General features: G+C 36.9%; 1 protein-coding gene across 1 annotated transcript in view; it reads right to left on the reverse strand.

Annotated features, from left to right (window-relative positions):
- Positions 1 to 4676: 4676 nt before the first annotated feature.
- Positions 4677 to 14455, reverse strand: part of LOC108973835 (xaa-Pro aminopeptidase 1) — a 114857-nt gene continuing 105078 nt past the window's right edge. Inside the window, exons 6-9 of the mRNA XM_018941335.1 lie at positions 5381 to 5510; positions 5148 to 5325; positions 4907 to 5082; positions 4677 to 4848 (exon numbers count right to left, since the gene is read on the reverse strand). Coding sequence (XP_018796880.1) covers positions 4732 to 4848; positions 4907 to 5082; positions 5148 to 5325; positions 5381 to 5510 — 601 coding nt within the window. The 3' untranslated portion in view covers positions 4677 to 4731. The remainder of the gene's footprint in view (positions 4849 to 4906; positions 5083 to 5147; positions 5326 to 5380; positions 5511 to 14455) is intronic.

Consider the following 14455-nt stretch of genomic DNA (forward strand, 5'->3'; position numbering starts at 1 on the left):
GTTTTCCCTCAAAAACCAATCTTTAATTAACAAACGAAATGCTTTATGATCCATTTTTTTGTAAACTAACACAAGTTGCTTTACAAAAATTCTATATTTTTTAATACCTAATAGAAATCATAGATGGTGGTAGTAGAGTAATAGTATTATCTATGTATGTGTCAGCCTCAGTAAAGCGTGGACGGGTTCTCAGCCGCACTTTTCTTGGAATGAAGAAAGAAAAGCAAAATTTCCCGCAATTGTCGAGAATTCGGGTTCTTTTAGTTGAGAATAAATTTGGGATGCAAAAAGATCTCTACAAATATCACAGTACAACAGTTAATCTGGGGGGTGAGAAATCCCAAGTCAGGGTGATAGTACTAGGTCAATATAGTAAAACCCTCAGAGGGTTTGGCGTTCGTATGTGTCAGTTTTTTTTTTATAACCTTTTAAATTTTTTCCTTATTTCCCATGGTTTTCCATCTTAACAAATTATTTTTTTCCAATCAGGCGTACTAAATGGTCCAGACATACGAAAGCTGATTAAAAGTGACGCATTCAACAATATTTTGATTGATATATACTGAATGCATGGCAGGCAATCAAAGAAGTAATAGAAGGCTTGTTGGGAAAGCATCGCTCTCACAACTATGAGTTTCTGTCGCAAGGATGTTAAGAGCTTTCTCGAAAATTGTTTTTTTTTTTTTTTTTGGCCAAAATGTTACAACTAAGCGAAAAAACATCAAGATAAGGAAAAACGGGGTCATAAGGTCATAAAAAAAAACTAACACATACGAACGCCAAAGCCTTTGAGGGTTTTACTATACTGACCTAGTACCATCACCCTGACTTGGAATTTCTCCCCCCAGACAATAATCCCAAAAATGTTCCACAGTGTACTTTGTTGGGTTAATGTTGGCACAAATGTCCAAGATCAATATGAAACGATTTATTTGACTTGACCCGAGAGACATCGTAGGGTAGGTAGGTTCGAGCTCTTGAAAATTTGGTTTTATCATTTGCAAAATGCCGTCGGCTAGGTGAGCTGATGTAGCGCACCTTTCAAATCTTTTGTGTGAAAAATAAAAAAGGATAAAGATGCTTTTTTTTTACAAATATTTTTCTGGGAAAAATAAGAATTCATATTTTTGGACTAATAATTGTGGCATAAATTAGCAATTAAGATAATAAAATTAACATGAGCAATGATGTTTGGATTTATGCTTGTATAAGTTTCTTAAATTTAAGACTTCGCTCATCCCCAACCCAATTTGCATAATTTTTCTGTAAATTCCTCGATCAACTCCTGCTGGTGAAATAACTGCCTGTTTAAAGTCATCACCCTTTTAGAGATATGTATAAAAATTTACATTGAACATTAATATGCGTATTCGCCTATAAAATAATCCAGCTGCCTATGAGCTTTCAAAAGAATTCATAACAAATGAATTGACCACTATACCGAAAAATTTTCGTACAATTGCGAAATCGATAGATGAATTCAATGTGTTTATCCGACTATTCTTTAGAATCATAGCAATCATGGAATGCCAGGTGAAGTTACGATGTATAATCAATTGAGAGTGTTATAAATCAAGATAAGGTAATGAATTATCCAATTGAACCTTTGAATTAATTGGAACTGGCTTTTATGCCACCGCATTACTTGAATCTGAAAGTTGGTTCTTCGATTATATTGCGAAAAATTAGTCTACCAAACCTATGAAATGGCATCAGATTAACAGTCATTGAAGCTACGATCTTAACTGCAGAATCAAAAGAAGTTTGTTTGATAGAGCGTATCCCTATGATTCCAACTGCTATGCCATTTCAACAATGCCGAAGGGCAAACACTTAACGTTTACGGGGTGAATTTGGAGGAATTATGTTTTTCACATGACCAACTTTATGTTGCCTACTCCTGAGTCAGAATTTTTTACGGGTCGTTAGTTTTATTTATATTTCTTTCACTTTACTTTTTCATTAACAATTATATTTTCTTTACTTATAAGTTTTATTACGATGTTGCTTCACGCCTCGGAGTTGCCCTTTTTACTTATGTATTGGAATCCCTCTGCGTAAATTGATCCTCTAGTCCATACAAACTTTTTATACACTCGCGTAGCCTTAGATTTTCGGCTTTTGCCGTTTCTTTATTACTTTAAAATGTGTTGTATGTTTCATTCAATCGCGTACCCGTAGTTTTAGTTTTCCAGGCGTTATAGTACTTTAGATCGCTGGTCCCTGCTCGAACGCTAATTAAAATTTTTTATAAAAACAAAAACACCAGACCTAAGCTTGTCSCTGCAACGTTAATGAATGGAATCCACTTGACCAGTTTCAAACTCCACTCCACTCTTGATGTATGCGCTAGTATCATATCGCATTTCTTTATATCATATAACATTGGGGATGTTCGAGCAAGCAAATAACTGCAGCAATATTGCGACAGTGTTGTTTTTCTGCAAATACTCAGCTGATACTTATATTGCAACATTTTTGAGTCGAATATGATGCCTTGCGATACTGCCGCAGTGATTGAGATTCGAACATCCCCATTATAAACAGAATGACGAGACGAGTTGAAATATGTGTGTCGGTGGTAATGGCGTAGTGGGATCACTACAACACCCTCAAAACGTCATTAAACGATATCCTATTAGTGTAAGCACTAAATTAAGGTACAAAAGCTTAGTTTTATAAAAGTGGTCATAATCCCGCCTCCTAAATGGTTAAATGTGCATATAATCCAACCCGCTAAAGCTAAATCAACCAAACTTGCTGAGAAGTTCTTGTAGTATGTCTAAAATCCGATAATAACCTCGCCTAACCGCAATATAACGGTGCGATAATTAATAATAATAACGCCTTCCAAGGAGTTTAAGGAGGACAAAGTCTGGTCAATATTACCCTTAGCCTCATATACAGCTGCGAGCAGTGAAATAGTAGTGGGTGTTAGAGTTTTACATACCTGTGAGTTATGCAAAATTGTAAACAATTTTAACATCAATTGAAATGGAAAAGTTTATCATATTTCCCTGACTACGAATATTAATAAACATATTTTAGTTTGAATGGGTGTAAGATATATTATATATGAAATTTGATGGGAGCAGTAAAATAGTACTAGTCATATATATATATTTTTTTTTAACTGAAGGATTTTTGAAAGTTCCGTCTATACGAGATATTAGCACTTGGTAGCATGGCCATGATTTTGTTCTGCCATGCTTGCTGCACTACGGTCCACAACTCATTGTTGTTTTTGAGTTTGTCATTACATACGACTTTCTTAACGTCTACCCAAAGGTTTTCAATGGCATTGAGGTCAGGGGATTGAGCTGGCTAATCCATGACCTCAATTCCATTGACCCGAAAGCACTTCTTTGCCACCCTACTGGTATGTTTCGGGTCATTATCCAAATATCCATTTCAGCGGCATGTCCTCTTCAGCAAATGGCATCATAATATTTTACAATATATTCACGTATGCGTATCGGTCCATTATGTCAGTAATTTTGTAAATTGGACATACGCCTCTATAAGCAAATCAGCCCCAAACTATGATACTCGAACCGCGATGCTTCAAAGTTTTTGTTGTCAGTCCACAATATGTTGCGCCACTTCTCAATCCGCCAAGGTACGTGTTCTTTGACGAATTTCAGACGTCGAGCTACATGATTTTTTTTTTTGGTAGCGGTACTTTTTGAGGACTGCGGGCATATAAATTATGTTCACGTCTTCTTACTGTATGAACACCGCAGGGCAAGTTCAGTTCGATCCGAACCTCCATAGCCGACATTTTAGGCCGAGTCTTAACACATCTTCCAACTTTACGTACAGAATTCTTATGTTACATATAGTTTCTCAGTTGAGTGAATTAGGTTGAATTGTTTCGCAATTTTTTACACCCTAAACAAGATACATATATTAAGCTTGCCACAATGCTTTTAACAACCGATCAAAGTTCTTGTCAAGAATGATCAAGAAAATTCTTGTATTTGTGAAAAGTATTCTATGGTTTTTTCGTAAATGCACTAAATATTGGCAACAATGCGCAGTTTGTACTATTGATTGTATGCTTGCTGACACATCTTCATGAAACTGCGCATTTAAAAATTTTTAATTTTCAAAAATAAAAATATGTGAAATATAAACTTTCTTATTAATGTTCTCACTGAGCTAGATAGCGAAACTTATCGATTTCAATTTCAGTTTCGTCAAGGATGCCACGCGTGCTTTTTCGAAATGGTTGCAAAATGCACACTGCGCAGTTTTCATTACAGCTCATGCGTCGCATTTTTTCTTGTTCTAATATAAAGCTTTGCTGTATTTGAAAGTATTTTCCCGCTATCGATATTTTGAAATTGTGAGAGAATAAAATGTTCGGTTGCCATCAAAATAAGCTCTTGCTTATTTGATAACATTAAAACAAAAACAATCTTATTCTAAAACCAAATAATACATCATGCTAAAAATACTATGCCCAGGCTTTGAGCTCGCAATCGATTCCAGTTTCTCTGCTGCCCCATGTGCACCAAATATCGCACAAATAGGCGCGACAGTACGCTTAACGATGATTGGGAAACTTTTTAATTATGTATCTGGCAATAGATTGCGATTTTCTATATGAACTTTCGCTTAGTCCGGAAAGCTATTGTGGGAGAATCACTTTAAATGGAAGAAAAACCAATAACTACATTACAACTAATTTTACGCAAATATTTTTTATTAAGTTATTTAGATTAAAAATTAAATTCTGCAAGTTTCTTTCTCCAACCATTTCAATGTGAAATCATCATTTTTCTCTCGTAAAATAGGTGATAATGTTTCCCATACTTTGTTGTGATATGTATTCAATATTTTTACCTATAAAACGAAATTACATAATAAAAAAAAATAATTGCGATGAAATTTAGTACATTACCTCAACATTGGTCAATAAATCTTTTTTGATCATTTTCGTTTGTTTTGGACACATTGTTATAGTTTTGAATGTCAAACCACCTCTTCCTGCGAAATTATAACTAATGGAAGCTGGAACAATCTGGACGATATCTTCAATTCGTATGCCAAACTCTCCGTCTTGATAATAGCCTGGCTCTGGCATAACGATAAATTTAAAATCGTTAAAAATGGTACATTTTAAGACATATTTTTAATTGTACCATTTGAAATAAACATGTTTTCTTGCAATCCAGGATCATCAGGCATGGGTCGAATTCCTACTCCCATGGGACCTTCATGTACATTAAGAAATGATCCAATACCATGGCCTGTTCCGTGCCCGTAGTCGAGTCCAATATCCCAAAGTGATTTTCTTGCGATTGTATCGAGCATTTGACCCTATGTTAATTAATAAATATATTAAAATTGGTTAGAATCATAGAAATATATTTACTTTAACCCGTGAGGGAAAAATTGTTGAGCCAAATGCTAATTGTCCTTTTAAAACCCGTGTATAAGCTTCTTTCTGGACATCTGTGGGCTCTCCAAAATGAAATGTACGTGTGACGTCTGTTGTTCCATCCCTAAAGTATAAAAGAACTATTAATTATAATGGTTTGAGGAGTAATAATTCGTTTAGGCGAAAACTATGACTCCTCTTCTTCTGAATATTTTCTTGTTATATTATAAATTTTTCAAATGAATGACTTCAATACTATTCAAAATAATTACTAATATTAATGTAGTAAACGAATAAAGGTATTTACATTCCAAAATTAAAACAATATTGCCTGCTTAGATACCATGTGTTTAGTTTCATGTGGCAGTATAATATATCGSGGTCGATTCTGGATAGTTAAGAGTTCAACTTTTTACAGAATACAGTTGCGCAAGCGTCTTTTGGTGTGTGGGTCTTGTTGTTGAAATTATCATACCACTATTATAAAGGCAAAAGTTTGTGAGTGAGTATGTTTATTACACTACTAAACGGGTGATATGGTGTTAAATTCTTTAAGGGGGGATAAGGTTTTAAGGAAAAAAAAGGATATACATATGAATTTGTATTTTTTGTTTTTTGCGGCGACATTAGCAATACGATTTTATTAAATTTAAAGACATATTATTGTACAATATATAATATATAAACGGCTTTAATTTTTAAACAAGATGTTCGCAAAAAACGTAAAAAAGGTAAAACTTTCGCCTCACTAAAAGGAGTCGTGTGGATCGGACCGATGTCGTAGCGCCAGAGTTTTTTTTGATCATGCTACCTTTGCTTTTGTTACTTTGGTTCGGCGAAAGTAGGTGATGGTGTGTACTGTTCTCTTGAGTGATGTCATTGTGTGGGCGTTAGAGAGTGGTGTGTAATGTGAGTAACAAATGATTATGTGATGAGTGTGGGGAATGTGGCGTACAAATGTTGCATACAAGAATGTGTGGGATGGTGTTGATGGGCAGAAGTGGGAAGGCTAATGCTCATTTAGCCAAAGCTGATGTATTTCTCGAGGTAATTACACATTTTTGGTCTAAGCGAAAATGTAACATGCTTATACTTAGTTCATTCACATTTATATGCCAGTTCGTTCAGTTATTCTTCGACAGAACTTAAATGCTCCGCTATAATTTTTGTGGCATTGTGGCAAAATCTGAAGTCAATATATTATTAGCTGTTGGAAGATCTTCTGTATATATTGTGTATAGAGTTGGGCCTAAAACACTGCCTGGTGGTACACCAGTCCTTATCTGTCGTTCATCAGATATGAAATCTACCATTTTTACCATACAATGTCTATTTTTTAAATAAGACTCCAATGTTTTATACAATTCGGTAGAATGTTTACAGTCTTATATAAAAGATCTTTATGCTACATCTTATCAAATGCCTGAGCCACGTCTAGAAATATAGCTGAACAGTACTCTCTGTTCTCAAATGCTTTTCTTATTTCGTTAATAATTCTTTTTACTTGCTCCATCGAGCTACATATGTTTTTCACGAAACCCGAATTTGGTGTGTTGGTGTTATATTATTTTCGTGGAAATGAGGCATCTTGGCCAGTAATACTTTTTCAAATATTTTAGAAAGACAGGGTAGAAGTCTGATTGGTCTGCATGAAGACGGCTGTGTTACGCCTTTCCCCGGCTTGTCTATCAAGATAGTCTGTCCGAGACTCAGAATTGCATTTGCATCTACAGCAATATTTGGTAACTTAATTAGCATTTTTGGGGTAATATTGTCTTATCTGCGCCTTTTTTGGGTTAAGTTCTTTTATGATTTTAATTTCTAGAAGGTGAATTCTTAAAACACTCGAACGAGTAAACTGGAGAGCTTAAAGTTGTTCTTTGGGCAATTAGGTTTAAATACCTTTTCTAGGTGATTTGCAAAACAATTAGCCAATTTTATTTCCACCCTTATTTCCACCCAAGTCTCGTATATGAATGTTGGAGTCAGTTGGTGGCTTCATGGACTTTTGGGTTTTCCAAAAGGAATTTCGCTTGCTTCAATTTGGATACAACATCTTTACATACATTTCAGTGTTGAATTCTTCCTCGCGTTTAATTTACGCATTCTAATAGTGATTTTTCTGAAACCAAGCACCTTATAGCTTTTGTTTGGTGTTGCTAAGACAGTTGCATTAGTTATTGTAGTATTGAGTTCTCCAATAATTTCGTCAATATCTCTTCCTGTATTTATTTTGTACTCAATATTAGAGTGGCTACTGAAGTATTTTTTATATTTTAGCCAGTTTGTTTCATAAGATGTTAGACCCACTTTTGAATTGACGAATATGGCTTGTCACATTACTTTATTAGTACAGGGAATGATCAGAAGATAGATCAGTACATGTATCAGCTGTTATGTGCGATTTATCTATATTTTTGATTACAGCAAAATCAATTAAATCTGCTATTTTCTTACRATCACTAGGCCAATATGTCGGCTTACTCGCAAATATTATTTCAAAGTTACATATTGTGCCTATTTATAACAGTTTGATGCAGCTTTCGTCCTTTCGGATTAATTAGTCGTGAGCCCCAATACATGTGTTTTGCATTGTAATCTGCATCTGCTAGAAATCTATGAATCTATAAATATTTAATATCTTTAGAGTCTACCGAAGAGTATATTCCTTTTATWACAACAATTAGGCCTTTAGAGCTCTTCAATTGGTAAGAGTAGTAATTCTTGTTATTATTTGATAGGAATTTTACAACATTCATGAAACTTTTTTCAGTGTGTTTGAAKTTTTGTTTCATCTATGTTACCTTTTTTAAGGGCACAATGTGAAAATTTTTTGTGCCTATTATTTTGCTTATTTTGGAAACAAGCGCATTTAAGCTACGCTCACACAAATAGATTGGAGGAGGTTTGGCATTAACTAATGTGGTGGCACCCTTTGCATCACAGTTAGACTCTTTGCTGAGTGAAGCAAATAYGTTGCCACAAAGAATTGCTGGCCTCTTACCATTTGGCATGCCTGGTAGAAATTTTTTGATATTTACCGCTGATTTAATAGACCTCGATTTCCTTTTTACATTAATGTGGCGATCAATACCGGTCAGAGCTGATGGCCCTTTTTTTCTTGGTACATTTTTACCTTGCATTTTGTTTTCCTTCCCTGTCAGGGTGCTTGCTGGTACCTGCATAGTAGCTGCTGTTAGTGGATTTGTGGTTGCCTGATTGCTGTTTACTGCTGCTTCTGCTGACTGCAAACTTTGCTTACTTTCCATTTCAGCTGATCGCTGCGATGAGTCATCATCGCCGTTAAATTTTTTTTCCAGGCGTTTTTGTTGGATCGACAAAGCTGAAGTAGGCATTTAAGGAATGCCTATGGCCTTCCTGGTGAGGCCGTGAAGCCGTCAATATTGTTTTTATTTTTTTGTTTTGTGCACTATTTGTTTTTATTATTACAATTTGTGTGACCTGATTTTGATTGTTGATTGTTTACTTTTGCAAAATCTGAATACACGGAGAGAATCACAAAAGAGGTCCGTACACATTGAACGCTAAAGTATAGTACATGTCTAAATAAAATTTATTTTCTTCACAAAATCCCAAAATGTACATATTTTCATAAAACTCAATTTTAATTTTTATGACGTTGCTTTAGGCATGTCTTAGGCACTCGATTTTCATTTTTAAGGCATACATCTTTTCTAAATAAATGATAGGAAGCATGCATAAGCTTTTTTGTAGAATATGGTCGGACGAAAGCAAGTCAGACGATTGGAATTTAAGATCCCGCAATCTATGCCAATTACCATGGGATAAACCGCCTCAACATCGCTTACAAGGTTCTATAGATCATATTGTGTAAACTATTACAGCCCACCGTCGAGAAACCGATTTGACCTTATCAGAGTGATTTTAGGCGCGAATAATCAACAACTGACTAGATATTAACAATGCTTCAAATCTTGGAAAAGACCTTTGAAAAGCGAATCGACAAGCTGCTTTTGACAGCATCTATGTCTGAATATGGTATCTCAGCGAAACTAATACGACTGTGTAAACTACTCTTGGAAAAAATATTTCGAGCTTCACAACTAAATAGAGAAGGTCCTTTCCTTCTATAAGTGTACAACTACTGGTACTGGCGTACTGGTGTACGCCGATGATATTAATATCATTGAACTCAAAAACCTAGCCGTTAGCTCTGATTTCTCCAGAATGGATAAGGAATCGAAGCAAATGGGTATGATAGGGAAAGACGAAATATCTACTGTCATTAAAGAAACCGTCGTATCGACTCGCGTTTGGCTCCCACTATCACTGTCACTGATGACCCTCGAAGTCGTAACTTCGTCTCTATGGAAACCAGTATTAACAGCAACAATAATGTCCAACGCAGATTAACTCTTGTCAATAGGTGCTAATTCGGACTGAGAAGTAAAATCGTCTCTCGACGAACAAAAATCAAACTTTATAAGTCACTTATTATTCCCTACCCGCTATAAGGTGTAAAGGCATGGATGATGACAACATCTCAGGAGTCGACGTTGCGAGTTTCCGAGACAAAGGTTATGCAGAAGATTTACGGTCCTTTGCGCGTTAGCCACGGCTAATATCGCATTCGATGGAACGAGACTTGGATATTTTTGACAAGGAGATGAAAAGGAAGACATCCACTACGTTGGAAAGACCAGTTGGATAAGGACCTGGCTTTGYTTGGAATCTCCAATTGCCGCCAAGCAGCGAATGGGAAGAACAACTGACTAGATTTACATATATAGAATTATTATTAGCTACAAGTTCAGTAGCCATTTTGATAAAATAATATTTCATATATGTATACACAGTTTGCCCGGAAAGCAATAGGACTGAGCCGATTTAAACAAAATTTATTGAGCCAATCGTTAAAAAACTTTCAAAATAGGCCTCTTCTCCGTCGATGCAGTGCTGCCAGCACGATTTCCAAGCATCGCTACATCACGGATGGCATTCCCCGGAATAGCCTTGAGACCCGAGGTGCATGCTGCTTGGCCCCTCTGTCGTCTCAACATGTTGGCTTTCATCGGCATCTTCAGGCAAGGAAACAAAACAAGTATAGGGAAGCCACATCTGGCTGTAGGGCGGCTGCGGAAGCGTTGGGATACCGGACTTGGATAAGTAGATGTTCACAAGAAAGGGCGGGGCGTTGTCGTGAGACAACTTCCAATCGGCTGCGATTTCTTGTCTGTCCTTGCGCATTCAAGAAATCAGTCACAACATGCACCAAAGATTTTGATAAATTTAGCWTCTAGGCAATTAAACGAATACTTAGTCGACGGTCTGAGTTCAAAATTTTCCGCACAAGTGTCACATTATCTGTGTTTGTCGAAGTTGCAATTCTCTCAGCGCGGTCTCCATCAGAGACCTCGTCCCGGCCCTCCAATAAAGTCTGATGYCACCAAAACACACCACTTCCTACTATAGCAACATCTGGATAAGCCTACTTCATCATATCAAACGTCTCTGTAGCAGATTTACCGAGATTCACACAGAATTTTCCCTCTACGGAATCCCGTCGGTACGCACACGCTCTGAAGTACAGTCGCGGCGAAAGAAAATCAGGAGTAGGATATTTTTGACATTTTTTGAGTTCGCATATCAGGTATTGAAAAAATGTGATTTTAAATATGACGCGACATTGAATTACAGTAGCCACATCATTAAAATTTGCCGTATGGAAAATGTGGGTCCCCATTGTGGGCCGTTAAAATAAATAAGGAAAAAGCGGGAATGTGTCGCTCAGGCAGCAGAACAACCATTTATATGTTATAAGAGAATGTGGAGCCCTTAAAAACATTTCGACAATTCCTAAAYCGAGAAAAAAAATACAACGCACGCTTTCATATGACGTCAATCAGAACGGGAAAAATTATCACAATGCTTATCTTTTGCAAGGTAATCATACACACAGAGCGTGTACCTATTGCCTTCGAGGGATATCGTGCAGACACTCACCGATATTGTAATGTTCTACAATACACATTGGTTTACTGACAGGGACACGAGGTGTATCACTTTATTATCTCAACCAACGCAAATAGAACCCTACATGGAGTCCCTACATGGAGTCCCTACATGGGCTTTTACCCATTCTATATAACGATACGTAAAAACAATTTTTTTACGCTGTAGGACACTTCTATGTCAATTCTTGGAGAATATAAACATATGTAAAGATGGAGATTAACAAATTGCATGCTAGGAACCCGCATGACCAGGATCACATGGTGATACTTCCGTCATCATCGGCCGGCCCCATTCGTTACAATGTAACGCAGTGTGGACCAAGAATGAGGTCCTGATGTTTCAAGCGGTCTGGTATGTAAATAGTAATGAAGCGGCGTGGAGGCTACTCTGTTTATCGTTACATAATTGGCACTCAGTGACCCATCTCACCACATTTTTCCGTCTGTGCCAGGAAAACGGACATTGTTTTATGTAAAACACTTATACTGCGTTACGAAAAACAGAACGCACCCGTCGGAAACGGTTTTTTTTTTGGACGCACCAGGAAGCACCGACAAAACTTTCTTGCGGCTTGCACAGTTGCCCAAAGACAAAGTAGTTTCGCTAGCTGTTGCGACCTTCCGCGGGGCTCTATTGCAATGGTGCAAATTGATAGTGTAGGACAAATGGCCTATTATCGAGCGAGGTATCACGGTAGCGAGTTAAACGTATGCCTCGAGGCCCCGCCGTTGGGTGTTAGGATAGAGCGGTTACAATTGACTACTAAAGTGCCCAATACACTACACCAGCATGCAGGCGCAATCACCATCTGCTGGAGCAAAACCAAAACGATTTTGATATTTTTCTGATTGCACAGGCATACTGGTGTAGTGTATTGTGAATTTACCGCATTTAATTAGAATTTTCAAAAAGAGAACATCGTAAATGCATATGTATGAATTCAAAGGAAAAATTATTTTAGGGAGAATTTATTGATCTATATGAATCAATACTGTAGCTGTGGATAATTAAGAGTTCGAAATATTAACCAATCCTTAATCCAAACACGCTTTTTTCTTTAATTTTTTTCGTTTTCTTTTCAAGACAATATCTATAATAATTCCTGCACAAATTCTGGTGTAATTTATGTTTCAAACTTGTTGGCAGCATCAGGTAATATGAGGGACCAGCTCTTTAATGATCAGTAGTCTGGACTGTTGGCACAAATGCTCCTCGAGGACGGCGAAGAACGCATGGCAACGCATACTAACGCATAACCTTTGTCAGCTCATTTATCAATACAGATAACTCAAAAAATAACCTTATTAATGAGGTATTTCCGAGTTTACAAAAAAGCCTGGCTAACGAGGCGTGGTTGTGCGAAAGAGTTCTCAAGGCGCCCACATCAGCCACATCATTGGTTAGACTTGGTTGGTAAGACTTGGCCTTGACGGTTTGTCCAGGAGGAACAAATTCATGGTGGACGATGATTTTTATGTCAAGAAAGACAATGAGCATCACTATCACTTTAGATTTGCTCATTCTCGGAAGATTGCCCCTTTGTCTCTGGATCATACTCAAATATCCATCACTCGTCACCTGCGATTACGTTATTAAAAAATTTGTGATCTTTCACACGTTCAAATTTTCTTGCAACACTTCCACCTCCGCTCTAAGGACCGCTGCATTTCCAGCTCGCACCTGACTCACCAGGTGCCCTCATTTAATATATTGGTTTTTTTATTATCAAGGTCAATTTTTTTTTTAGACCTTGTCTTAAAATTCAGCAATTGAAAGTCTTTCCTGCCTAAGAGTTGACATTTCTTGTTGAATCAAATAGACCGGTCGCTTGTCAGCATAAGTAAAATCTAACGTGCGACGATCGCCTTTTACCTTAGTATTGAATGATGACAAAACTGGGTCGGCCCAACAGGCAATTTTATTCGTAGTTGTCTAACTATTTATAGGCAGCAAATGCAGCTCGCCTCCAACTAACATACAGTGACCTTTCGCCACTGAATGTAGTCATAAATTTAATTATTTCAAAAAATTCCACGGATCTAACGGTCGGGTCTATAGTCGCTGCCTGATACTCCTCCACTTCCACTGCAGTCTATAAATAGTATTTCTGTTAGCTGTCCTATTGGCCTCTAGAAAGATGCTCTTAGTCTTTTCTGAAACCGCAGTGACGGAAGCTGTCACTATTATTTTTAATGTTTCCTTATTAATTTTGATTTCACTTCTAAACCGATTGAGTAAACGATTTAAACCGCGTTGGGCGCTAACAATATATGCTTATATGCAATGTGCTTATTAAAAGACTGTAGACACCAGTAGGAGCTAGCGATACTCACTTTATTTAAAAGAGAACTAAAACTTAAAAATATAAGCACTGCTTGTTATTCCCTACTCTTGGCATAACTTTATCAAATTTGGTTGATAAAACAAAAGGTCTTATTTTTCGTATGAAAGTTTTATCATTAATTTTGATTCCCACATTCACTAAATGTGCATATTCTTCTACAAACCTGCTAACTCTCACGTCTGGAGGCTTTGATGGACAATTGTATTGTATGTAGCAAATAAAAACCGTATACTATGTGTATCGCTTAATAATTCATTTGCATTAAGTGATAAGTACCGGGAATGCATTAAAAGTGCTTTTTCCAAGCCAAAATAAAATTATACACCAGCTGCTGTTGGAACTACTTCCAAAATTACTTTGGGTGGGTTTCTGTAGATTCAAGTTCCATTTTTATTATCTAAATAATATCACTTCATTTGGCTTCAACGTCTTTTTATTAGTAGCTTCTCGATTCTTCTTCTTCTTACGCTTACGCACTTATAGACGAGTTAACAACAGCGTGACAGTCGTTTTTTCTTTCCGCAACATGCCGCAAATTGGTCCTTTTCTACCTGGTCTTTCCAACGGAGTGGAGGTCTTCCTCTTCCTCTGCTTTCACCGGCGGGTATTGTGTCGAAYACTTTCAGAGCAGGAGTGTTTCGTCCACACATACGACATAACCTAGCCAGAGCAGCCGCTGTCTCTTGATTCGCTGAACTATGTCAATGTCGTCGTAGAGCTCATCGTTC

This window comes from Bactrocera latifrons, unplaced genomic scaffold, assembly GCF_001853355.1.
Source record: "Bactrocera latifrons isolate USDA-ARS-PBARC rearing strain unplaced genomic scaffold, ASM185335v1 scaffold_501, whole genome shotgun sequence".
Classification (NCBI taxonomy): Eukaryota; Metazoa; Arthropoda; class Insecta; order Diptera; family Tephritidae; genus Bactrocera; species Bactrocera latifrons.